Source organism: Ornithorhynchus anatinus, chromosome 16 (assembly GCF_004115215.2).
Source record: "Ornithorhynchus anatinus isolate Pmale09 chromosome 16, mOrnAna1.pri.v4, whole genome shotgun sequence".
Classification (NCBI taxonomy): domain Eukaryota; kingdom Metazoa; phylum Chordata; class Mammalia; order Monotremata; family Ornithorhynchidae; genus Ornithorhynchus; species Ornithorhynchus anatinus.
In genome coordinates, this window is record NC_041743.1 from 2816882 (window position 1) to 2844134 (window position 27253).

Sequence of the window (27253 nt, forward strand, 5' to 3'; positions counted from 1 at the left end):
AGGAACGGCCTCGAGGGCGACGGAGGAGGCCAAGGGGCCGGGCAGACTGGAGGGAGGCCCGAGGTCGACCAGCAACTCAACCGTGGTCTCCGAGATCCCACCACCGGAGGATCGCTCTCCCCGCACCCAATCTCGGGGAGCGACTCCTCCCCACCCCCAGTCCACTGAAGCGGCGGAGGGGATCCCGGCGGAGACCCTCCAGGGTGCCCCGATCTGACCCCCAACCCCCTCCCGGCGAAAACAAAACCCAACTCAAAGCACTCCGACCCGGCGGGCCTCCCACGGCCGTCGGGCCCACCGCGCGGACAAATAAAGTTTATAAAAGTAAATCATCTCATCTTATAACTTAAGTGCATCAAGCATTTCCTTAAATAGAGTTCACACGGAAAATAAAGTCACTCTCGCTGTACAGTTGGTGTCTGTTATAATTAGGGATATACTTGGAGGAGCAAGGACAGGAGGCCATCTCACACGCACGCAGGCTCACGCACGCAGACAACAAACACACTCACACGCACTTCTACCTCTCCGTCTAAGGGCGGATGGATCGAGGGACACCTGTCCCCCCCTCTCGACAAGAACCTCCTCAGCCCTCCCCACCCGCCCCAGAGAGGGGAGAAGATGTTTGGAGACTCTAAAAGTCATTTTTCGCACGAGAATGGCTAGATCGAAAGGCCCCGACCTCGACGATAAACACTTTTTTTGTTTTTTTCCCGTATCTAATTCTACGACTCGGCTACTACGCCACCGTAACGCATCTAGTCTTTGGAAACGCTGAGCTACGTCGGGGTAACGGCATCTCCAAGAACCACCCTCCCCTTCCTCCCCTTCCCCGGAACGCTTCCCATGCCCCCCCCCCGCCCCCTCCCCACCCCACCGCTCCGTCGGGGTCGAGAGCCCGCCCCCAGCTCAGCTCCCCGGGGGAGCTCAGGAGGTGAAGTAGGAATTCTGCATGGAGTACAGATGGTCGATGGGGTTCCCCATCCTGGACTGCAGGGGACCGGCTTCCGAGGTCGCTAGGAAACAGTCGCCCAGGTTACTGAGAGAGGTGTCGTCGCTATCCAGGTCGTGGAAAAGGGGCTCGGAACCTGGAGGCGGGGATGGAAGAGTCGGCGTTAGGGTCTGGGCCCAGCTAGGGAAAGGGCGTCGGGGAGAGGACCGAGTTGGATTGAAGGGAGAGGGGAGAAGGAATCCTTTCTCCGTGCCTCAGTCACTTCATCTGTATAATGGGGATTGAGACTGTGAGCCCCACGTGGGACGGGGACTGTGTCCAACTTGGTTTGCTTGTATCCGACCCAGCGCTTAGTACGGTGCCCGGCACATAATGATAAGCGTTTAACAAATACCATCATCATCATCTTCCTTGTGACGTGGTGACGGCGCCCAACCGTTTAGCCGGCGGAGCTAGGACCTCCCCCACTGGACGATCTGGGTCCCCTCCGGGAGGAGAGTCCCGAGGGATCTGGCCGAAGCCCTTTCGGCTCTGGGGATGATGGATGCGTCTCTCCGGCCGGGGGTGCGGCATCATTCCTGCCCCACCTCCTGCCTGGGGAAAGGGCCTTGCTGGGTTGTGTGGGTTTTGCCTGCAGGATTTGAAGAGAAAGAAGCTCTCCCTCCGTCGGAATGACGATAACCGAGAAGGAGTGCGGCCCAGCGGCTGGAACCCAGGCCTGGGCGTCAGAAGGACCTGGGTCCTCATCCGGCTCCGCCACCGTGTGACCCCGAGCAAGCCGCTTCACTTCTCTGTGCCTCAGCGACCTCATCTGTCAAATGGGGATCAAGACCGTGAGCCCCACGTGGGACAACCTGAGACCTTGTATCTACCCCAGGGCTTAGAACGGGGCTTGGCACATAGTAAGCGCTTAACAAGTACCATTATTATTGTTATTATTATTATTAGAGAGGCAGGAGGGAGAGTCTTGGAATCAACGCAGAAGGGGAGAGGAGGAGAGGGGAGGAGGGGGAGCCCCTCTTACCGTAGGGGTGCATGTGGTCTCCGGGCATCTGGGGTGGGGTGAGCCCCTGCCGGAAGGAATCCGAGCCGTACACGCTCTGCTCCAGGGCCAGGAGCTGCTGGGGCGTGGGCAGGGCCGAGTACGGGCTCAATAGCCCGTCCACCATCCCCGCGCTTCCACCGCTGTTGGTCTGGCCTGCGGGACAAGGGAGGCGAAGGGGTGTCATCTCGGGGAGCCGGGGGGCGGAGGCGGCGGGAGGAAAGAGGACGGCGGGGAGGCTGGTTCGAGCCTGGTTGACTTCGGGACCACCGAGGTGGGCTGGAGCAGGCGAGGCGGCTGGACAGGGAGGAGATGGCTCCCTTCTTTGGGCTTCGGATTGGCCGAGGAGCCGAATGATTGACGGCTAACCCCCGGGGATGCTGGACACCCCCTCCCCCCCCGCCCCACCGCCCCACCTTAGGAGAGCAGAACCTATCTCAAAGCCCCCCGGGCTGACGATGGGGTCGGGGGGCCGGGAAGGAATGGCTGGGGTCGGGGTAGAGACCCATGGCATAGTGGCTAAAGCTGGAGTCAGAAGGTCATGGGCTCTAATCCCGGCTCCTCCGCTTGGGTGACCTTGGACAAGTCACTTCACTTCTCTGGGCCTCAGTTCTCTCACCCGGAAAATGGGGATGGGGACTGTGAGCCCCGCGTGGACTGTGTCCAAGTCGATTTGCTCCTCGGCACTTAGTAAGCGTTTAACAAATATCATTACTATTATTAGAGCCCCCCCGCTGCCTTACAGTTTCTGTGGGGACCAACCTGAGTGCTCAGTACAGAGCCTGGCGCATAGTAAGAGCTTAACAAATTCCATTACAATCCTTAGAACCACACCGCCTTATGGTTTCCATGGGGATGCCAGGGTCTCAGGATGCATCTGCAGTTGGGGTGAGTGAGGAGAGCTTCCTCGGGGGTCTGGGGGCGTTTCCTCCCCACCAGGCTACTTGGGATGCCCCCCTGAAGAATTTCCTGAAGACCCCGATCCGAACAGAACCTTGGGGGACCCTCAGGGAGGGCTTGAGGTACCCCTGTGGTCGGCCTTTCCTTCGGCCTCGGGGGTGGGGGGCGTTCAGTCCAGAGTCATCTTCTCCCTCCCGAGCGACTCTGACCCAACCCTCTGCCCGGGCAGAAATCGATCGTTGGATCGTCAATCCGTCGCACCGATTCAGCGCTTACTGCCTGCAGAGCACTGCGATTCACCGTGGGCAGGGGCCGTGTCTGTTCTAATAATAATAGCATTTGTTGAGCACTTTCTATGTGCCAGACACCGTTGTAAGCGCTTAGGACAGTGCTGTGCACACAGTAAGCACTGGGGGAGATATAGGAACATCAGGTCGGACACGGTCCCTCTCCCACGGAGGGCTCACGGTCTTAATCCCCATTTTCCATAGGAGGGAACTGAGGCCCGGAAGTGGCTTGCCCAAGGTCGCCCAGCAGACAAGTGACGGAGCCGGGATTTGAACCCAGGTCCTTCTGACTCCCAGGCCCGGGCTCCAGCCACCAGGCCACGGTGTTTACATCATCGTTATCTTTATTATCCTACGGGCACAAAAGCGCACCCATCCGCATAGAGACGTCCGTCTCCTCTAGACCGTCAGCTGGCTGTGGGCAGGGAATGTGTCCGCGTATCGTTCTGTCGTCCTCTCCGGAGCACTCAGGACAGCGCTCTGCGCACGGTAAGCGCTCAATAAATCCCACTGCCCGACTGAGGGCCTACTTACCCGAGCTGAGGCCCTGGGAGCTTCTCTGTTCCTGTTGCTGCTGCTGCTGCTGCCGCCGTGCCAGCTTCTTCATCTGGAGAGCGGGGAGGGAGACACGAGCGGACGTTGACCACCCCTCTGCCCCCCGCCCGGGGGGGTCTCGGGCCCTTTCGTGGGTGCGGCGGGGGGCGGCGGGGTCTGCCATAGCGGGGCACCCCGGGAGCAGTCGTTGGACCGCGTTGAACGCCTGGCCGGGGCGAGAGCTCGTCCTGAGCCGGAATGTGCCCGTGTGTTGTTCTACTGTCCTCCCCCAAGCGCTCAGTACAGTGCTCCGCACGCAGTAAGCGCTCAAGAAATACGACCGACTGAAGGAACGAACGCTTTGCCCGCAGCGCTCAGTAAATACCATGGAGTGACTGAGAATCGACAGATCTGAGGATGGATGAGGAGAAGCCGCGTGGCCTGGCGGATGGAACGCGGGCCTGGGAGGCCGGTGGATCTGGGTTCGAGTCACACTTCTCTGCTGCGTGAGCTTGGGCAAATCACTTCGCTTCTCTGGGCCTCGGGTCCCTCAGCTGGGGATGGAGACCGTGAGCCCCGCGTGGGACAGGGACGGTATCCAACCCAATTACCTTGTATCCACCGCAGCGCTTAGTACAGTGCCTGGCACGTAGCAAGCGCTGAACGAGGACCACAGTTAGGGGTATTATTACCTTGGCTCTCTGGTTCTGGAACCAAACTTGGACGACACGAACACTTAAACCGGTCTCCGCCGCCAGGGTCTCTCTCACCTTGAAAGGACACGGTAGGCACCTCAGATCCGTTAAACTGTCCGGCCGGGGCCGGGGAGGGGGCTTGCGCTCATACACGCGTGAACGCACACGTACACACATGCACACACGGCTTGGCACCCAGGAGACTGTCAGCTCGTTGTGGGCAGGGAACGTGTCTCTTTATCGTTGTCCTGGACTCTCCCAAGCGCTTAGTGCGGTGCTCCGCACACGGTCGGCTCCCAATAAATACCACTGACTGTGAGGAACGGGGACTGTGTTCGACCTCTTGATCTTGTGTCTGCCCCCGTGCTCAGTACAGCGCTTGGCACATAGTAGGGGCTTAACAAATGCCTCTATTATTAATAATATTATTGGACAAGTGCTTGAATCTCTCCGGGCCTCCGTCTCCTCATCTGTAAAATGGGAATAAGATGGATTGTGAACTCCCCCGGGCCTCCCCGCCAAACTAGCAACAGCAAGGACTCGAGACGCTTCTCCGGTTGCTTCTGGGCGTTTATTCATTCGTTCAGTCGATCGTACTCATTGAGCGCTTACTGCGTACGGGGCGCTGGGCTGACCGCTCCGCAGAGTCCGACAGAACGCTGTCGCAGACGCATTCCCTGCCCATAAGGAGCTTACGGTCTAGAGGGGGAAATGGATGTTAATATAAATCAACAAATAAATATATTTCAGATAAGTACCACCAGCCCAGTCGCCAGTCGATTGTCAGCGGTGTTTACTGAGCGCTTACTGTGTGCAGAGCACTGTACTGAGCGCTCGGAATGACAGACGCATTCCCTGCCCATGACGAGCTTACAGTCTAGAGGGGGAGAAAGACATTAAAATAAACTAATAAATGAACGAATGAATAAATAAATAAATTACGGTTATGTACCACCATCCCAGACCCATCAGTCAATCCTCAGTGGGGTTTCTTGAGCGTTTATTAAGTGCAGAGCACTGGGCTAAGCGCTTGGGGGAGTGTAATAGAACAATAAATAGACACTTTCTCTGTCCACAACAATCTTACAGTCTAGAGGGGGAGACCGGCGTGAATAGGAATAAAGAAATAAATCCAGAAATAAATAAAAAATAAATTACAGATATGTACCACTGTCCCAGTGCAGCCGGGCAATCGTCGATGTATTTATTGAGCGCTTCCAATGTGCAGAGCACTGGACTAAGCGCTTAGGAGAGGACAAGAGAACGACAGAATAGACACAGTCTCTGCCCACAAGGAGCTTACAGTCTAAAGGGGGAGACAGAAATGAATAGAAATAAATACATAAATAAATAAAAATACATTACCGATATGTACCACTGTCCCTGTCCAGTCAGTCAATAGTCAGTGGTATTTACTGAGCGCTTCCGTTCATTCATTCAATTGTACTTATTGAGTGCTTACTATGTGCTGAACTAAGCACTTAGGAGAGGACAAGGAAACGATAGAATAGACACATTCCCTGCCCACAAGGAGCTTACACTCTAGCGGGGGAGAAAGACATGAGTAGAAATAAAGAAATAAATACATAAATGGATAAAAAATAAATTACATTCATTCCTTCATTCAATCCAATTTATTGAGCGCTTACTGCGTGCAGAGCTCAGTACTAAGCGCTTAATTACAGACAGGTGCCACCGTCCCAGCCGAAGCCGGGGCTGCCCACCGGGCCGCCGTCTCCCCCCCCGCCGTAATTTCCCGACGCCTCTCCCCCTCAACCGTCCCCCACCTCGGTCCTTGACTCCCGACCCCCCGTACGGGATTAAAAAATGTGAGCCCCGCGTGGGACAATCTGATGACCCTGTATCTCCCCCAGCGCTTAGAACAGTGCTCTGCCCATAGTAAGCGCTTAACAAATACCAACGTTATTATCATTACCTTCCGGCAGGGCTTGGAGGAGACCTCGAAGGAGGCTTTGAAGGCCCTCCGTTGTTGCGTGGTCAGGATGGTCCGTGGCCTCTTGGGCCGCTTGTGATCCTTGCCCTCCTCTCCGGACCCTTTCCCCGCCCCGGGGCCCGGCTTGCTCCGGGCCTCTTCATCGTCGCTCTTGCCTGAAACGATCCATCAGTCAATCAGTCAGTGCCGTCATGCGAAGTCCTAGAGGCGACCACTCAGGAATTGGCTATTCGCGGAGGATTGACCCCTGGAAGTACGCACCCAAGGACGGTGCTTGGCACATCGTCAGCGCCTAACAAATATCATCGTCATTATTATCATCATGAGGTCACTTCATTTCTCTGGGCCTCGGTGACCTCATCTGTAAAACGGGGATTGAGACTGTGAGCCCCGTGGGGGACAGGGACGTGTCCAACCTGATCTGCTTGTATTCATTCATTCAATCGTATTTATTGAGCGCTTACTGTGACGCCGACGCTGCTGCTGCTGATGGTGGTATTTGCTAAGCGCTTACTATGTGCCAAGCACTCTTCCAGGCACTGGGGGAGATGCAAGGTGATCAGGTTGTCCCTTGTGGGGCTCACAGTCTTAATCCCCGTTCTCCAGATGAGGTCACTGAGGCCCAGAGAAGTGAAGTGACTTGCCCAAAGATACGCAGCTGACAAGTGGCGGAGCCGGGGTTGGAACCCACGACCTCTGACTCCCAAGTCCACTAAGCCACGCTGCGTGCAGAGCACTGTACTAAGCACTTGGGAAGTACAATTCAGCAACAAATAGAGACAATCCCTGCACACAGCGGGCTCACGGTATCCACCCCAGCGCTTAGAACAGTACCTATCTGTCGCCGAACTGTACTTTCCAAGCGCTTAGTCCAGGGCTCTGCACACAGTGAGCGCTCAATAAATACGACTGAGTGAATGAATAGTATGCGCTTAACAGATACCGTAATTATTCATTATTATTATGATCCCTGCCCTCAAGTTTCTTACAAGTCTACTGCGTGCAAAGCACTGGGCGAAGCCCTTGGAGGTGTACAAGAGAATTAGTAGACACACTCCCCGACCTCCAGGACTCGAAATCTATTTCACAGTCACCTTACCACCTGCCAGTGCATTAGGTAAGCTTCCCACCCATCACCCGCTCTCAAATCCGCCCCGCTATTCCCGGTAACGCGTATTCCCAGGGGATCTGGGGTGTTGAGTTGGCTTTCTTTTTCCCAACCATCCAGCGGGAATGGAGGGGACAGAAGGAGAGAATGTGGGAGATTTCGCTTTGGCCCTGAAATTCTCATCTACCGCTAGGCAGAGGGTAATCACATTAGTCCTGCCTGGGTGGAGGGTGGAATTAACAGCCTCTAGCAGGGGGGGGTTCTAGGGTTACTATGGTGATTGGAGTCTGATTGGGAACCGGGGTTGGTTTATTTTATTTTATTTTTGGGTGGGGGGAGGACCCATCATCATGGCACCCCTCTCCTCACTGACCATCGCCTGTAGGAACGTTGAGATTGGCACCGAGCCTTCTCGCCAGCTGGCCCTGCCTAACCTGTCTGCCCTTTTTTCTCACCCCACCTTGATCATGCCGTCTCTCATCCTTCAAATCATTCGTTCCTTCGTTCGTTCATTCGGTCGTATTCGTTGAGCCCTTACTGTGTGCAGAGCACTGGACTGAGCACTTGGAAAGTACAACTGGGCAATAAAGAGAGACAATCCCTGCCCACAAGGGACTCGCAAGGTAGAAAATCATCTCTGTCTCTCTCTGTCTCTCACTCTCTCTGTCTCTCTCCCCCCCTCAAACACACCACACCTCTTCTCCTCCAGCCTCACCTCCTCCAAACCCCGTTCCCCTCGTCATCTCCCTCTTCCGGGAAGCTTTCCCTGATCAATCCCTCCCTGCCATCCAGAGCCTCCCTCCCTGCCTTCACCTCCCCACTTTCCCTTCAGCATTCATCTTTCAATTACTTGTTATCGATTCATTTATCCATTTTCTCAGGCTCTTTTTGCCATTACCTATTCACCATTTTCTATCTGCTCGACTCTTCCCTGGGTCTCGGGTGGGAATCGCGTCTTTAACATCTTCTACGTTTTCCACCCCCCCTCACCGGGGCTGGTAAAGTGCTCTGACCAAGGTGGACTGTTATGATGGATGGGGGATGATATCCACGCCGTAAAGTGTTTTCAAAGGATGCGATTGAATTTATAGAGAGGCAGCATGACGTAGCGGCTAGGGCCCGGGCCTGGGAGTCCGAAGGTCACGGGTTCCGATCCCGGCTCTGCCACTCGTCTGCTGTGTGACTCTGGGCGAGTCATTTCACTTCTCTGGGCCTCAGTTCCCCCATCTGTAAAACGGGGAGTGAGCCTGTGAGCCCCATGTGGGGCGAGGACTGTGTCCGAACTGGCTTGCTTGCGTCCACCCCACTGCTTAGTTCAGCGCCCGGCACACCGTAAGCCAGTTATTATTAATATTGTTATTATTATTGATGAGGTGTGGAGGTTTTTAATAGATTTCGGGTGGAAGATACCAACGAGGCTCTCCGTCCACGGATCGAATGGAATCTCCCAAGAATCTAGCCTCCATTACCGCTGTCCATTCCCGCCTGTCTCTGGAGGTCTTCCCGGAGGTAAGCGATTTTGGAATTCTGGAAGGAAAATGCAGCCTCCGGGGGAGATACCCCTGTGTCGGGCTCATCGCCCTCTCGTCCAACAGAAATGATAACTATGGTACTACTTAAGCGCCGACTATGTGCCAAGCACTGTTTGTTCAAGTAATACTTGACTTGCCGACTGCAAAGAGGGTCTAGGGTTGCACTGTCCTCTCCCGCGTGCTTAGTACGTTGCTCTGCACACAGTAAGCGCTCAGTAAATACCCTTGATTGACTGTCTGATGATCCATCTGTAACTATCTATGTCTATAAATTATATAGTTTAAATTACGGATTCATATTCATGTCCATCTCCCTCTCTGGGCTGTAAGCTCATGGCGGGGAGGGGATGTGTCCCTTTATTGTCCTATTGGACTCTTCCAAGCGCTTAGTACAGTGCTTTGCACGTAGTAAGCGCTCAATAAATACGATTGAATGAAAGAACGGGAAGAAGTAATGCAACTCCTGCGGGGCGTGGGCTCTGCCGACCACCTGTAGCCGGTCCCCTGGCCCGCCTTTATCTCCCCCTGAGAAGGGGGAGGGTCTCCTTATCTCTCACCGCCCCCCGACCGTGGCTTCCACTGTCACCCCAACGCTTTGGCCCACAACGCTTTGGGAGACAAAGAAATCTTATCATCATGTTTGCCATGGTATTTGTTAAGCGCTCCCTATGCGCCCGACCCTGTGCTAAGTGCCGGGGTAGATACGAGCTGATCTTTCATTCAGTCAATCGGATTTGTTGAGCGTTTTCTGCGCGCAGAGGACTGTACCAAGCGCCTGGGAGAGGACGATAGAACAATAAACAGACACATTCCCTGCCCCCCGTGAGCTTCAGGCTGGACACGGGCCCCGTCCCACACGGGGCTCACTGTCTTCATCTCCATTTTCCAGTTAAGGCAGAGAGAAGTGAAGTGACTTGCCCGAGGTCATACAGCAGCCAAAGGTGGAGCCGGGATTAGAACCCGGGTCTTCTGACTCCTAGGCCCGGGCTCTTTCTCCTAGGCCACGCCGCTTCTCTGATTGCAACCATTCGGTCAGAAGATATTTAGTGAGCACGTACTGAGCGATTGGTGAAGTACAGTGGATTTGATAGCCGCGATCCCCGCCCTCAAGCAGTGTGGCTCGGTGGCAAGAGCCCGGGCTTGGGAGTCAGAGGTCGTGGGTTCTAATCCCGGCTCCGCCGCTTGTCTGCCGGGTGACTCTGGGCAAGTCACTTCACTTCACCTCATCTGGAAAATGGAGATTAAGCCCGTGAGCCCCACGTGGGACAACCTGCTTACCTTGCAGCTACCCCAGCGTTTAGAACAGTGCTTGGCACATAGTAAGCGCTTAACAAATACCATCATTATTACAGTCCACTGTGTACAGAGCGCTGGACTGAACGGTCGGGAGAGGCCAACAGAGTTAGTTGATTGGGAGAGACCAACAGAGTTGGTTGACATGGTCCTTAACTGCAGGGAGCTTACAGTCTACTCTGTGCAGAGCACTGTACTGAGCACTTGGGAGAGTCCAATAGGGTTGATAGACATCTCCTCCAAGAGGCCCTCCCCGATTCAACCCTTTTTTCCCCGGCTCCCTCTCCCTTCTGCGTCGTCTACCCACTCGGATCTCTGACCTCTGGACGTCTGATATTCACCCCACCCCCAACCTCACGGCATTTATGTCCATATCTTTAAATCCTATATTCTAAATTACTTATTTATTCATATTAACGCCCGTCTCCCCCCTCCAGACTTTAAGCTCGTTCCGGGCAGGGATCGTGTCTGCTAATTCTGTCGGATCGTTCGCTCCCAAGCGCTTAGTACAGTGCCCTGCACAGAGTAAGCGCTCGATAGATACCGTTGATCGATCGACTGATGATTTCCTCCTTCAGGGAGCTCGCAATCTAGTGGAGAATGATCTGCAGACATCACCGTAATCAGCTGTGAGTTCAGCGTCACATACTCTCATTCATGCATTCATTCAGTGGGTGCAGAGCACTGTACTAAGCGCTTGGAAAGTACAATTCAGCAACAAGTAGATGTGATGTGCCTCTCCTTGCCCGGTGACCGGGAGGGCTACATCGACCTCCCCTTGATGTCCAGGGTGAGAGAGATGATCACTCTCTCCGGGGATGATCAGAGATGAGATTCATTCTTTCGATCATATTTTTTGAGCGCTTACTATGTGCAGAGACCGTACTACGTGCCTGGAGAGTACAATTCAGCAATAAAGAGAGACACTCCCTGCCCACGCCGGGTTTACAGTCTAGTAGTGGGGAGACAGACAGCACAACAAGTAAGCAGGCATCAATATCAATAATTAGAATTATATGCAGCGTGACCTAGAGCCCGGGCCTGGGAGTCGGAAGGACTCCCAGCTCTGTCACTTGTTGGCTGCGTGACCCTGGGCAAGTCACTTCCCTTCTTTGTGCCTCAGTTCCTTCATCTGCAAAATGGGGATTAGGACCCTGAGCCTCGTGCAGGACCCGATTAACCCGCATGTCCCCCAGCGCTTAGTACAGTGCCTGGCACATAATAAGCGCTTAACAAATACCGTATATTATTATTATTCGATTCGATTCGGACCGAAGTCATCTCGGAGCGGGCCCGGACGGAGCCCTAGTCGTTTGCGGGGAGGGTTGGGAGCCGGGGACGGTAGGAGAAGGGGAGCAGAATGCGAGACTGGAAAATTAACAAACCCCTCCCTCCCCCACCCCCCCCCGACTCCAACCCACCCACTCAAACACCCAATCCATAAATCCCCCACTCAGCCTCCCCAAAGCCCCACTCCTCGCCGTTAAAAGCGCGGCGGCGGATTTAACGGGGTTTTACTTTTAATTAACTCGGCCTCGCCGGTCCTCGGTGAACAAGGTAGGAATTAATTCGTCGTTCAGGCCTTTCCCGACGAATCCTGGGAAAGCACGAGGCGGGGGTTGGAGGTTGAGGGGGGATTGAGGGTTGACGGAGGGGGGAATCATATTGCCACCCGTGACCTCCGGGCGACCCTCCTCCCCCTTCAGGGTCGGAAGGGAAGAGGGGAGAGGGGGAAGAGAAAAAAAGATTGAACAGTCGATTGTGTGGGTTAGAGATGAAGAAATTCTTCGGTTCGGGGGGGAATTAGGGGAAGGAGAAATGTTAGTACGCCTTTAATTAGAAACCGGGTTCTTCTTTCAGAAGGAGTTGTTTACTTAGTATTGGGAGCTGGGGCTGGCTGTGGGGGCTGTAATTGAAGCGAAGGCTTTGGAGATTATGGCCAACATATGGCTCGTACGGCCTGGTCCTTTATCTGCATTTTCTCATAAAACTGCCTTTCATTTGCGTTCCTCCTCTCACCCTCTTGCATTTCTAAAGGGGTCTTTGAAGAGGCAGATGGAAAATGTGGCGGGCTTCCCGCCGACACCTCACCCTCCGTGCCCGCTCCCCGAGGTCCCCCCGCCGGGCACCTTCCCGGACACCGAAGGGAGCCTCGGGCGCTGAGGTAAGATGGAGGCCCCGGGACGGGTGGTGGAGGCCATCATGGCCACCTATTCAACTGGAAAGCCCGTCTCCTCCAGGTGGCCTTCCCTGACTGAACCCTCCTCTTTTCTTCCCCCACTCCCTTCTGCGTCGCCCCGACTTGCTCCCTTTATCCATCCCCCCATCCCAGCCCCACACCACTCATGTCCGGATCTGTCATTTTACTTGTTTCTATTAATATCCATCTCCCCCTCTAGAATGTCAGCTCATCGTGGACGGGGAATAGGTCTGTTCATTGGGTCGTCCTCTCCCAAGCGCTCAGTACACTGCTCCGCACACCGTAAGCGCTCAATAAATACGATTGACTGATTCCCACCATCCCAACATTCCTCTCGCCACTTTGGCCTTTACACCTATTCCCAGTGCCTATGCAACTATTATATACTGAGTTAATATTATTACTATTACTACTACAAATAATAATATTGGTATTCGTTAAGCTTCTCCACTATCGCAACTAATAATAATAATGTGTGTGCCAAGCACTGTACTGAGTCCTGGGGCGAAGACGCGATCACATAAATTGATCTACAAGCGTCAGCAAGTTACACCATTCCCTGTAATATTCATTCGTTCGTTCAATCGTCTCTATTAAGCGCTTACAGCGTGCAGATCCATTCATTCAATATTATTTACTGAGCACTTAGTACGTGCAGAGCACTGTACTAAGCGCTTGGAATGTACAATTCCGCAACAGGTGGGGACGATCCCCGCCCGACGACGGGCTCACAGATCACACGGGGAAAGTACAACTCAATGATAAACAGTGACATTCCCCGTCCACAGTGAGCTCACGGCCTAGAGGCCGGGAGGCAGACGTCAATAGAACAGTGCTTGGCACATAGTAAGCCCTTCAATACCATCATCCAACAGGACAAATAAATAAAACTACGCTTTTTACTCCCCCTGCCTCCTTCCCCCATTAGATTGGAATCTCCATATGTCTTTGGCATCTCTTGTCCTACCCCAAGTCGGTAGAACGCTCTCCTCCCGGACCGTCACCAAGCAAATTCAACACAAGAGCGCTTCTTCCGACGCCTCGCACCGTGTTCTATCCAGATCGACACAATTTATTGGAAAGAGGTCATCGGAGGGAAGGACCGTAGCTTAACGGGAAAAGCCTGGGACCTGGGAGTCCGAGGACCTGGGTTCTAATCCCGGATCCTTGGGACCTTATCTTATATCGACCCCCAAGGCTGACACGTAGTAAGCGCTTAATAAATACCACAGAAAATAAAGAAATTCCCTCACCGCACTCTAGCCAACACGGATAGCGAGAATGCAGGGTGGGGAAGAACTTAAAGTCCAACGATTGAGTCGGGGAGCTTAAAGTTCGGAGGGGGAGACGGGCAATAATATAAATAAGTAACCAATAAGATATAATTTAAAGATCTGAATAAAAGCGGTGTGGGGCTGAAGGTGGGGAGAATATCAATCGTCCGAAGGGCAGAGACCCGGTGCAACTTGAGCACTAGTATCTGACTCACTTTTTTTCTAGTTGTAATTCATTTTAAAGTCTGTCTCCCCCTGTAGACTCTAAGATCCTTGAGGACAGAGATCCTGTCTACCAACCCTGTTGCACTGTCCTCTCCCAGGCGCTTAGCACAGTGCTCTGCACAGAATAAATGCTCGGTAAATACCACTGATAGATTGACTGGATTATCGCTTCAGCCCTCTCTAGCACTGATACGCTTCTTCTCTCATAATAATAATTACGGCATTCGTTAAGCGCTTACTAGGTGCCAGGCACCGTACTAAGCGCTTGGGTGGAGACAAGCAAATAGGGTTGGACACGGTCCCTGTCCCACATGCGGCTCAGTCTCAATCCCCACTTTATAGATGAGGTAACTCGGGCCCAGAGAAGTGAAGCGACTTGCCCAAGGTCACACAGCAGACAAGTGGCGGAGCCGGGATTAGAACCCATGACCTTCTGAATCTGACCTGTTCTCTAATCCCTAAAATGAAGAGCATTTTGAGACTACAATAAAACCGCTCTGGCTTGGGCCGACTAGACGTTCTCGTTGAGCTGAATTTTTGAACCTTTGCTGACCGTCCCGGGCAATTTGAGGGTAAATATTCTGAGTCTGCTCCACACTATGGTCCTTCTCTTTGGGTATATAGCCCCGCCCCAGAACTTTTACTTCCAAAATCCCCCTCTAAGGACTAACTGGAGAAGGGATAGAGTATAAGCTTTCCCACAGAAATAATCCGGTTTTCAATCAATCCATCAGTGGCATTATTGAGTGCTTACTGGGTGCGGAGCACTGTACTGAGCGCTTGGGAGAGGCCCCTACAGCACATTTAGTAGACATAGTCCCTGCCCGGGATGGGCTTTTGGACTAGAGTTCTCCTACTGATGTTGGGAGAAGAATCTCTCGGAAACAAAGCTTTCTTCTGATCTTTGCCACTTGAGAGCTTTTAAACCTCCATTCAGAGACTTGGAAAGTCTTTCAGGAGAAGAGCGAACTCCATTATGACAACAGAGTTAACATCTCACTATCATTACCATTACGGTGTTTGCAAAGCGCTTACTATGTGCCTAAGCGCTGGGGTAGATGCAAGCTGATCGGGTAGGACTCAGTCCCTGTCCCACGTGGGGCTTCCCGTCCAAGGAGGAGGGAGAACACGCGTTGAATCGCCATTTTACATAGGAGAAAACTGAGGCACAGAGAAGTTGTGACTTGTCCAAGATCCCACAGCAGACCAGGGGCGGAGCCGGGATTAGAACCCAGGTCCTCTGACTCCCAGGCCCGGGCTCTACCCACTAGGCCCCGCTGCCCCTTCCAGAGCATTATCAGGGTGCCTCAACCTCCCGGTTGCCAGCCTGCCTTCTGTCCCGACTGGTGATTCCCAGCCTCGCTGACTTCTTTCTCCAACTCCAGGGTCAGCTGGGGGAGATGGAGGGAACGGGTCTCTGCCCTGGAAGCGCTGGTCAACATCCCCCGCAAGATGGAGGCTGGCGGCGGGGAGGGGAGGCGGCGCCGCTAGAGGAGAGGCCAACCACGGGCTTCGGGATCCTCCTCCTCCTCATCGGTCATGTGATGGTGAGGATGCCATTTGTTAAGCGCTTACTATGTGCCAAGCGCTGTTCTAAGCGCTGAGTCTTCGCCTTCCATATTACCAACAGCACCCGCACCCCATCGCATGGTCCGTCCTACCACCATCGACCTCGCCCAACGACATCACCCCCTCATTCCCGTCCACGCTGTTATTCCCCCGTCGACCTCACCATCACCCTCGACCCATCATGGTGGACCATCCTGTCTATTACCACCATCGACCTCACCTCCTCATCGCGGTCCATCCTAGTACCACCATCAACCCCGTCATCACGGTCCATCGATTCCATCGATCATCTCCGTCGACTTCACCAACCTGATCCAACCTGCGTCCCACCCTATCACCATCAGCCTCGCCACCGCCGTCGACTCCGTCGTACTGGTCCGTCCCGTAATCCCCATCAACCGCTCCATCGCCGTTAACCCCACGGTGGACTGTGGTCCATCCTATCGTCAGCATCCACTTCACCATCCACCAGCCTCACCGTCAACCCCATCTTCGCCATCAACCTCAGCGTCACCGTACCCTCAATCCCAGGATCTCCATCAACCCCCATCGTGATCATCGACCTCCCCACCACCATCAACTCTAACCCACCACCGCCCACCTGACAATCATCAACCGCCAGCCGTCATCCTCATCACCCCCTCGTCGCCGTCGTCCGCGTTCACTGAATGCCTTTGATCTGCGGAGCACTGAATCCCATGCTGTATTACTACCTACCCCACGGTTTTGGCTAGTCCTCTTCTCCTGAAGCGGCCCCGGTCATCGAGCCCCTAAAGGCCGACGGCCCCCATTTCGACGACCTGCAGTGGGTGGGCTGCCGAGGTGGCTAAACCCCGAAGGGATTGGAATTTCACGTTCCCAGTGGGAGGCGGTTGGTGGGTGAGGGACCCGCCAAACTGTTGCCCATTTGTATATTCCAAGCGCTTAGTACAGTGCTCTGGCATACAGTAAGCGCTCAATAAATACTATCGAATGAATGAATGAGTGACCGTCAGAGACGGGCTAATGCTTCCCGGTGAGCTGGTTACCTGGTAGAATCCGGGGGAGGTGGAATTCGGTCGTGAGGAAGAGGGGGTGGGGAAACGAGTCCAGGATGTCAGAGAGGCAGTGTGGCCTAATGGATAGAGCCCTGGCCTGGGAGTCAGAAGGCCCTGGGTTCTAGTCCCGGCTCTGCCCCTTGCCCGCTGGGTGACCTTGGGAAAGTCACTTAATTTCTCCGTCACTTCGTCTGGAAAATGGGGATTAAGACTGTGAGTCCGGTGTGGGGCCGGGGCTGGGTCCAACCTAATTTCTTTGTATCTACCCCAGTGCTTAGGACAGTGCTTGCCCAGGGAGACAGAGACTCTTTCCCAGAATCCCTTGGAGTAGCCAGGAGAGGAAAGGCCCAGAGAGACCGCCTCTTTTCCAGAGTCCCTTGGGGGTATCCACGAGAGGAAATGGGCAGAGCCTCCAGACCGGGGAGAAAAAGACTCTTTCCCTGAGTCCCCTGAGGTATCCACGGGAGGGAAAGAGTGGAACCACCAGCCCAGAGAGACCAACTCTTTTCCCAGAGCCCCTCGGGGGTATCCACGGGAGGAAAGGGATGGAGCCGCCCGCACCAGACCCTTCCCACTCCAGCCCCCCACCGCCCACCGCTCCCGTCCCTCGTCCCCTCTTACCTGAGTCGGAGGCCACGGGGCTGACCAAGCTGAGCAACTCCCTCTCCTTCTCGTAGTCTCCTTTGCACAGCAGCTGGCCCTCCTTCAGGACGAACTCGTCGCCCTTCTGCAGCTGCCGCTCGCACACGCAACAACAGAAGCAGCTCAAGTGGTAGACGCTCTTCTGAGCCCGCATCACGAACTCGCTGGGCGCGATGGCCTCGAAGCAGCCCGCGCATTTCACCGCGAACAGCCTGGCCGGGAGGAGAAGAGAGCACGGAGCGGGCGTCGGAACCGAACCCAGCCACCCGCGGGTCCCAGGTGAGGGGGAGGTGGGGAACGTTGGCAGAGAGACTCTTGCCCGCTGGCCAGCTCGCCCAAATGCTCCCATGGGCAAGGCGTCGGGCACCTTTCCTGGCCCCCTGTCATTCGAGCGAGCGTCGCTCAGACCCCAGGGGCGAAGAGGGGAAGGATCCGTCCCGCCGGCGGCGGGACACGCGTGGAGTTGTGTTTTGCAGAAGCGGGGATGGCTTGCTCTGAACCATCCACACTCTCTCGGGCGGTGCCAGTAATCGTCATGATGGTATTTGTTAAGCACTTCCTCGGTGCCAAGCACTTCTCTAAGCGCTGGGGTAGATGCAAGGTAATCGGGTTGTGGGGCTCATAGTCTTCATCCCCATTTGACGGATGAGGGAACAGAAGCCCAGAGAAGTGACTTGCCCAAAGTCACACAGCTGACAAACGGAGGAGCCGGGATTAGAACCCACGACCTCTGACTCTCATCCCGGGCTCTTCCCGCTAAAGGGCAACACGATGTCCACTGCCATTCTAGAACAGAGGGGTGGGTTTTGAGGCCATCCGCCACCCCGACTCTCCCCCCTCCATCCCCGTCCTTCCCCGGTGACCCAGGCCTGGACCACCCCTGGCTCTCTCTCCGCTCCATCTCTAATGTCCCTCTAGAAACCCAACAATGGAGCACTCAACCATGAATCTATCCGAACCCAAAAGCCCTTAAGCAAATATCATTTCCCGCTGAAGATCCCTGAATAATAAATAAGGAGGGGAATGAAATGATGGAGAAGACGAAGGGTTAGAATTCAGGTCTCTTCTTCCTCCTGCTGGAAATCGGGTGGGTTCTCTCTCACCTGCTGGTTGGTAGGAAGCTTTGGGGGAAGAAATCCACCTCTGTTGATCATCCCGAGTAAACTAATTCCCGCTCTTCCAGGCTCCAGTCGGGTCCTCTTCGTTCGAACCCCCACCCCGCCACCGACGGAACTGTTGAACACCCCCCCCGCCCCCAGCCCGGGAAAATGCTCCCGGAATCAACGAGCACTTGAGAACGAGTGCTCGGGAGCAAGAGCCGAAGAGCAGCAGGTAGAGACGTCGACGCTGGTTCACATCGAGCCTGGTAAACCTCTCCTTCCCCACCTCCCCAGTCAATCGATCGTATTTATTGAGCGCTTACTGTGTGCAGAGCGCTCTACTAAACGCTCGGGAGAGTCCAACGTAAACATATCCACCACCTCCCCTCCGGAGTGTTGGAGGAAGGGGTAGAAAAGGGGCCAGACCATTGAGGAAGAGGGTGAGGATAGAGACGTAAGACAAACTGCCCTCTGCGTTGTCCTGCGATCGCTGCCACAATTATTATTATCATTATGCTGTTATTCACTGAATTCCAGGTATTTCTCTCTTCTTGATTTATTTTTTATGCTTTTGTTAAGCGCTTACTCTGTGCCAGGCACTGTACCGAGCGCTGGGGATAGACGCAAGCTAATCAGCCTGGACACAGTCCCTGTCCCACGTGGGGCTCCGGGTCTTCGCCCCCATTTTACGGAAGAAGTGGCCGAGGCCCGGGGAAGTGAAGAGAGTCGCCCGAGATTGATCGATCTCTCCCCAGTCGCCACCCAGTCACCCCGAGGCGCCGCGATTTTCCCGAGATCCTCGGCCCGTCGCCTGGCCAAGGACGGAGGGTTGGGTCAGTCTAACACCTGGGTGCCAGATGTGTGCACAGCTGTCTGGGGGTCCCCCCCTTTTAGCCCCCCACTCCGTGGAGCCAGCTGCCGGGCCGTCCACCCGGCTGTTGTTTTCTCTCCGGCTCAACGGGCGGAGGAGAGGATCTGGGGGGGAGACCTGGGCCGTAATTAAATCTCCGCCTGTGTCCTCCCGCGGTCAGTTCCGTCCCCAAAGATGGTTAATGCAGCCTCTCCCCCCCCAGGCCTCCCCCCAGAACGTGTTTTCCCAGGACCCTCAGCCGTTGGCCCTCACCCTCCTCCCAGGCCCCCCCAGCCCCTGGTGAACAGAGAGGATTTCATCTCTTTTACCTCAGCCAAAAACTCCATTTTTTTTCGGTATGGTATTTGTTAAGCGCCTATTATGTGCCAGGCACTGTAGAAGATGCTGGGGTAGATGCCAGGCCATCGGGTTGGACCCAATCCCTGTCCCACGTGGAGCTCCCAGTCTTCACCCCCATTTTACAGACGAGGCGACCGAGGCCCCGAGAGGACAATGATAACGTTGGTATCTGTTAAGCGCTTACGATATGCGGAGCACCGTTCTAAGCGCTGGGGTAGATACGGGGTAATCGGGTTGTCCCACTTGGGGCTCACAGTCTTCATCCCCATTTTACAGATGAGGGAACTGAGGCCCAGAGAATAATAATAATAACGTTGGTATTTGTTAAGCGCTTACTATGTGCCGAGCACTGTTCTAAGCGCTGGGGTAGTCACAGGGGAATCAGGTTGTCCCACGTGGGGCTCACGGTCTTCATCCCCATTTTCCAGATGAGGTCACTGAGGCACCGAGAAGTGAAGCGACTCGCCCACGGTCACCCAGCTGACAAGTGGCCGAGCCGGGATTCGAACCCATGACCTCTGACTCCCAAGCCCGGGCTCTTTCCACTGGGCCACGCTGACAATGAAACATCAAACACATTCCCCGCCCACGACGAATCTCACAGCCTAGAGGGGGAGACAGACATTAATAGAAATACAGAAATTAAATCAATAAATCCCAGGTCTATGCAGGTATAGTCATTAGACTGTAAGCCCGTCATTGGGCAGGGATTGTCTGTATTTGTTGTCGAATTGTATATTCCAAACGCTCAGTACAGTGCTCTGCACGTAGTAAGCGCTCAATAAATACTATTGAATGAGTGAAATGAATAAGGGCAGCGGGGAAGGGAGAGAGGATGAATGAAGGAACGAGAGCGGCGTAGAGGGGAGAGCTCGGTCAGGGAAGACTCCCCAGATTAAGACGGGGGAAGAGCCGACGAGCCGGTATCTGTCCCGGCGTTCAGTACAGTGCCTGGCACACGGGGGAAGCAGCGTGGCTCGGCGGAAAGAGCCCGGGCTTGGGAGTCAGAGGTCATAGGTTCGACTCCCGGCTCTGCCCCTTGTCAGCTGGGGGACTGTGGGCGAGTCGCTTCACTTCTCTGGGCCTCAGTTCCCTCATCTGTAAAATGGGGATTAACTGGGAGCCTCCCGTGGGACGACCCGATGACCCTGGATCTCCCCCAGCGCTTCGAACGGTGCTCTGCACATAGTAAGCGCTTAACAGATACCAACATTATTACTATAGTAAGCGCTTAAACAGAGGCCGGGGGCGGGGAGGGGGGCTAGTCAGTAGGTGGTTTCCACCCTCTCCACGAGGGGGCGGCCCAGTCGCACTCACGCACCCTGTGACCCTGTGACCCCCACCCCCAGGGGCGACCCCCTGCCCCCCCCCCCCTTAAATCACTAAGCCACCTGGCTAATAATCGCCTCCCTTCTCTGTGCTTCAGTTCCCTCATCTGCAAAATGGGGGTTCACTCCCCGCTCTCTCTCCCCCGCGGACTGCGACCCCCCCCGGCCCCCCCCCCCCCCCGCGGACCTGATTATCTTGCATTTCTTGAGCCCTTCCTGTGTGCAGAGCACTGAACTAGGCGCTAAGGAGAGCACCCCACACAACAGGGTTGGTGGACACATCGGCTGCTCGCAGTGAGTTAGTCTGGAGGGCACAGTAAGCGCTCGGTAAGTACCGACTGACTGTCATTCCAAGCGCTTAGTACGGTGCTCCGCGCCTAGTAAGCGCTCAGTAAATACTAATGAATGAATGATAAGTGCGATTGACTGACTGTCATTCCAAGCGCTTAGTACAGTGCTCCGCGCCTAGTAAGCGCTCAGTAAATACTAATGAATGAACGATAAGTGCGATTGACTGACTGACTGTCATTCCAAGCGCTTAGTACAGTGCTCCGCGCCTAGTAAGCGCTCAGTAAATGCTAATGAATGAATGATAAGTACGATTGACTGACTGACTGTCATTCCAAGCGCTTAGTACAGTGCTCCGCGCCTAGTAAGCGCTCAGTAAATGCTAATGAATGAATGATAAGTACGATTGACTGACTGACTGTCATTCCAAGCGCTTAGTACAGTGCTCCGCGCCTAGTAAGCGCTCAGTAAATGCTAATGAATGAACGATAAGTACGATTGACTGACTGACTGTCATTCCAAGCGCTTAGTACAGTGCTCCGCGCCTAGTAAGCGCTCAGTAAATACTAATGAATGAATGATAAGTACGATTGACTGACTGTCATTCCAAGCGCTCAGTACAGTGCTCTGCACATAGTAAGCGCTGAGTAAATACTATTGAATGAATGAATGATAAATACGATTGACTGACTGACTGGAAAGAGCACGGGCTTTGGAGCCAGAGGTCATGGGTTCGAATCCCGGCTCTGCCACTTGTCAGCTGTGTGACTGCGGGCGAGTCACTTCACTTCTCTGGGCCTCCGTTACCTTATCTGTAAAATGGGGATGAAGACTGTGAGCCCCACGTGGGACAACCTGATTCCCCTGTGTCAACCCCAGCGCTTAGAACAGTGCTCGGCACATGGTAAGCGCTTAACAAATACCAACATTAATATTATTATTATTACCCCAAGGCTCAGTACGGTGCTTGGCACAAAGTAAGCACTTATCCGATACTATCGTTATTATTATTGCTATCATTACTACTCTGGGAACTAAAGGCCTAGGAGATAGAGCACAGGCCTGGGATTCAGAAGGTCCTGGGTTCTAATCCCGGCTCCACCGCTTGTCGGCAAGTCTCTTCACTTCTCCGTGCCTCAGTTCTCTCATCTAGAAAATGGGGATGAAGACTGTGAGCCCTCTGTGGGACTGGGACTGTGTCCAACCCCATTATCTTGTTTCGACCTCAGCTGGCACGTACTAAATGCTTAACAAATACCATTATCATTATTATTATTAAAACCACCCAGGGCTTAGTACAGTACCTGGCACGGAGTAAGCGCTTAACAAATACCATTATCGTTATTTTCATCCACGTAGCCCTCCAGGGGCCCCGTCGGCCTAAGCGATTTATGGGCAGGGCACATGTCTGTTAATTCTGTCGTCCTGTCCTCTCTCAACTGCTCAGTACAGTGCTCTGCAAAGAGTAAGCGCTCAATAAATACCACTGATTGATGGATTGATGGTACTAGGCAAGACTCCTCCTTTAAGCGGCAGCCCGAGTACCCCCGACTCTCAGGCTCTCTCCAAAGCAGCCCGGCTATTAGGGGTCTGAGGAGAAGAGGGAAGCCCCCCAAACTTCCTCCCTGCCCCCATCCTCCCGCTGAAAATCTCCCACAGCCCCCCCCCCCCCACCTTCTAGAGAAGCACCGTGACTCGGTGGAAAGAGCCTGGGCTTGGGAGTCAGAGGTCACGGGTTCTAATCCCGGCTCCGTCGCTAGTCAGCTGTGTGACCTTGGGCAAGTCGCTTCACTTCTCTGTGCCTGTTACCTCATCTGTCAAATGGGGATTAAAGGTATGAGCCCCACGTGGGACAACCTGATCACCTTGTATCCCCCAGCGCTTAGAACGGTGCTTTGCACATAGTAAGCGCTTAACCAATACCACAATTTGATTTGATTTTTATTTTTGTCCCCCATCCTCCCTCTGAAGGGGCCCGAAGGATGCTGGGGAAAGCAACTCGAGACCTGAGGCATGCTGGGTAAACCTTGCCCCCGGAGGAGCGAGGATGAGGTGACCCAACTCATGATAATGTTGGCATTTGTTAAGCGCTTACTACGTGCAGAGCACCGTTCTAAGCGCCGGGGGAGATACAGGGTCATCAGGTTGTCCCACGTGAGGCTCACGGTCTTCATCCCCATTTTCCAGATGGGGGAACTGAGTCCCAGAGAAGTGAAGTGACTCGCCCACAGTCACCCAGCTGACAAGCGGCGGAGCCGGGATCCGAACCCATGACCTCTGACTCCCAAGCCCGGGCTCTTTCCACTGAGCCGCGCTGCTTCTCCGACGTAACAGCTTCTCATAACGGGGTGTTGTCCCGGTGTCACCCAGACGCACGGAGATCGTATGCAACACAAACCAGACGTACGGAAAATACATTTTCTTTTAGGGGGCTGAAGATTGGGTTTCTTTTGAAAATGTCAGTTTCTCTTTACTTTATCCGGAGTCATTATCCTCCTGGGACACCCCCAAACCCTAGCCGGCAAACTGGGTAGGGGCTGGGGGGTCGGGGGGGGGTGGTATTTTTAGTTGATATTCTGGGCACCGGTTCCTTGGGTTTCGTAATGTTTGGCTTCCCAGCCTGGCAGAGGGCCAACCAGATGACTCCGCTTTTGCAAAGAACGAGCACGTCCTGGGCTCGGGGTGGTGCTTGGGGAAATGGGGGGGGGGGGGCCTATCTGGATGGGTGCTCTCTTGGGAGCATTTAGGGAGCGCTCCCCACCTCGCACCGTTACCTCGTCCCCTCTCTTTTTAATGGTGTCTGCTAAACGCTCACTCTGTGCCGAGCACCGTGCTAAGCGCTGGGGTAGATGTAAGCTGATTAGGTTGGACACGGACCACATCCCTCACGGTCTTAATCCCCATTTTACAGATGAGGTAACTAAGGCCCGGAGAAGAGAAGTGACTTGCCCGAGGTCACACAGCGCACAAGCGGCAGAGCCGGGATTAGAACTCCCAGGCCTGGACTCTTTCCACTGGGCCATGCGGCTTCCATTTGAAATTGTTGTGGTTTTTGCTCTATCATCTCTCCTATCTGTAATTGATTACAGCTTCCATCTCCCCCTCGACACTGTAAGCTCTCTGGGGTCAGGGATCACGTCTCCCCACTGTATTGTACTGTGCTCTCCCAAGCGTTCAGCACGGCGCCCTCCGTGACTTAAGCGCCCAACAGATCCACTGATGGGATGATACCGCTGATTGAAAATCCTCTAAATTCTACAGACGCTTTCATTCTCCCAGTGGGTCTTCGCACCCGCGGGCCGACGACAGCTCCGTGAGGCGAGATTCTGTTCTCCCCATCTAGCAGATGAGGAAACTGAGGCCCAAAGTGACGGAGCGACTCGCCCAAAGCCACCCAGCAGGCCCCGGGGCGGGGCGACGCCCGGGGGATGGGGATATTGATCCGTGTTCTTCTCGAGGTTAGAAACCCGGGCCTCAGGACTCGGGCTAAAGGTGAGTTCTGGGGGGGACGGGGGTCCGGGGAGAAACCAGCCACCTGATGAGCTCCAACTTCGAGGCTGATGGGAGGGAAGACAGAGAGCCAGACCCTCCCTCACCCCCAGGCCCTCCCAGCTCAAGCTAGGCCAGGCCAAGGGGGCTGAGGGGAGGAAAGACAGGGCGTCGGACCCTCTCCCCACCCAGTCCAAGACTTCCCCGCTCGGGCCAGACCAGGCCGAGGGGACTGAGGCGTGGGAAGGAAATGGAAAAATCCAGAAGGCCGCAGAGAGGGGTGAGCGAGCCAACCGCGCAGCCCCGTCCGCCTCATCCCGCTGAACGGTTTGCACACCTAGGGTGTAATTTCCAGCCTGGGCCCCCAGCCGTCCTCCCCCTCCCCAGTCCCTCCCCGGCCCGCTCACCCCCGGCCCGCCGGGGGGATTTCAGCGTGGCGGCAGATCCGGGGAACCACAGAAACAGCCCCCGAGAAACCGCATTCCTCTTTCTCGAGCCCAGCGCCCCGCCGGGCAGACGCACACGATCACACACACACTTAATAATAATGTTGGTATTTGTTAAGCGCTCACTATGTGCAGAGCACTGTTCTAAGCGCTGGGGGAGATACAGGGTCATCGGGTTGTCCCACGTGAGGCTCAAAGTCTTCATCCCCATTTTCCGGATGAGGGAACCGAGGCCCAGAGAAGTGATTTGTCCACGGTCACCCAGCTGACAAGGGGCGGAGCCGGGATTCGAACCTGTGACCTCTGACTCCCAAGCCCGGGCTCTTTCCACTTAGCCACGCTCAAAGATCTGGGTTCTAATCCTGACTCGGCCACTGGGTAACCCTGAACAAGTGACTTCACTTCTTCGTGCCTCATTTTCTCATCGCTGAAGTGGGGATGAAGACCGTGAGCCCCACGTGGGACGGGGACTGTGTCCAACCTGATTACCTCGGATGTACCCCAGCGTTTAGCACAGCGCCTGGCCCAAAGCACTTAACAAATCCCATATATTAAAAAAAATTTAGCTATAAACCAAAAGCTTCTAAGTTTGGCATCAGAGTTGTCTACACAGGCGTTCTGAGGATGAGCTTTGTTTAAAAGGTTCTGAAGATTTCCAAGGAACATTTCCACTAGCTGTCATCAATCAATCAATGGGATTTAGGGCACATTTATTGTGTGCAGAGGACTATCCTAAGTGCTGTTCACATTAAATACTTTCTAAAAAGCTTTTTCTTGCATAATGGTGTGTTTTCGTTCATTCATTAGATCGTATTTATTGAGCGCTTACTGTGTGCAGAGCACTGTACTGAGTGGTTGGAAAGTACAATTCAGCAATAAATAACAATTAATAATAATAATTTTGGCATGTGTTAAGTGCTAAGAACTGTTCTAAGCGCTGGGGGAGATATAGGGTAATCAGGATGTCCCACGTGGGGTTACACTTTTAAACCCCATTTTCCAGATGCGGTAACTGAGGCACGGAGAAGTTAAGTGAGTTGCCCGAGGTCACACAGCAGACAAGTGTTGGAGGTGGGATTAGAAGAGAGACGATCCCTGCCCGCACCGGGTTTACAATGTGGAAGGGGGAGACTGACATCAAAACAAGTGAACAGGCATCAATATAAATAAATAAAATTATAGATCTATACACATCAAAACAAGTAAACAGGCCATAATAGAAAAAAATAGAATTACCGATATGTACGTATTTACACAAATGCTGTCGGGGGGAGGGAGGTAGAGCAAAGGGAGAGAGTCAGGGCGACGGAGGGGGAGGGAGAACTGAGGAAAAGGGGGGTTTAGTCTGGGGGGCTCAGTGCTCATAATAAAGGAATTGATTAGTAATTAGGGCATTTATTATGTATTTATGAGTCGCTGAGGATTGGTGTAAATACACAATTAACCCAGTTCCAACACAGTTTGAGATATGGAGCCCATTTTATAGATGAGGAAACTGAGGCCGAGAGAAGTTAAAAAGGAGAAGGAAAAAGTCAAAAAGCAGCGAAGCCTAGTGGAAGAACCCGGGTCTGGGAGTCAGCGAACTTGGGTTATAATCTCGGCTCTGCTGCAACTTCTCTGTGCCTCAATTTCCTCATCTCCTCATCTCTAAAACGGGGATTAAGACTGTGAGCCCCATGTGGGACACAGACTGTGTCTAACATGATCAGTTTGTATCTATCCCAGAGCTTAGTACAGGGCTCTGCACACAGTAAGCGCTCAATAAATACGATTGAATGAATGAATGAATGAACAAATACCATTGGAAAAAAAGGGATTTTCTGCAGGTCACACAACAGGCCATGGGACGAGCTGGGATTAAAACTCAGATCCCTTGACTTTCAGTTATCTCCACTCATGTAGATATTGGTCCGGGAGAAAATCCCCCACAACTTGTCTGTACCCCAGCATTTAAAACAGCGTTTGACACATAGCAAGCTCTTAACGAAAGCCATGATTAATTAATTCTCCATCTCCATCTGGCTACTGAGAGACTCGGGAGAAGTGTGGAGCTTCTCGGAGGAAGGTGTTATTAAAAGAGTAAAATTCGACTTGATTGGAGCAGCTTAAGAGCCCGGGGAATCGAGGGACCTGGGTTTTAATCTTGGT

The 27253-nt window shown here is 53.9% G+C and overlaps 1 protein-coding gene across 1 annotated transcript in view; it reads right to left on the reverse strand.

The window, feature by feature from the left end:
* Positions 1–888: 888 nt before the first annotated feature.
* LMX1A (LIM homeobox transcription factor 1 alpha) overlaps positions 889–27253 on the reverse strand; it is a 68356-nt gene continuing 41991 nt past the window's right edge. Inside the window, exons 3-8 of the mRNA XM_029080434.1 lie at positions 17224–17456; positions 6347–6519; positions 4408–4485; positions 3716–3788; positions 1977–2150; positions 889–1088 (exon numbers count right to left, since the gene is read on the reverse strand). Of these exons, the coding sequence (XP_028936267.1) occupies positions 928–1088; positions 1977–2150; positions 3716–3788; positions 4408–4485; positions 6347–6519; positions 17224–17456 (892 nt within the window). The 3' untranslated portion in view covers positions 889–927. The remainder of the gene's footprint in view (positions 1089–1976; positions 2151–3715; positions 3789–4407; positions 4486–6346; positions 6520–17223; positions 17457–27253) is intronic.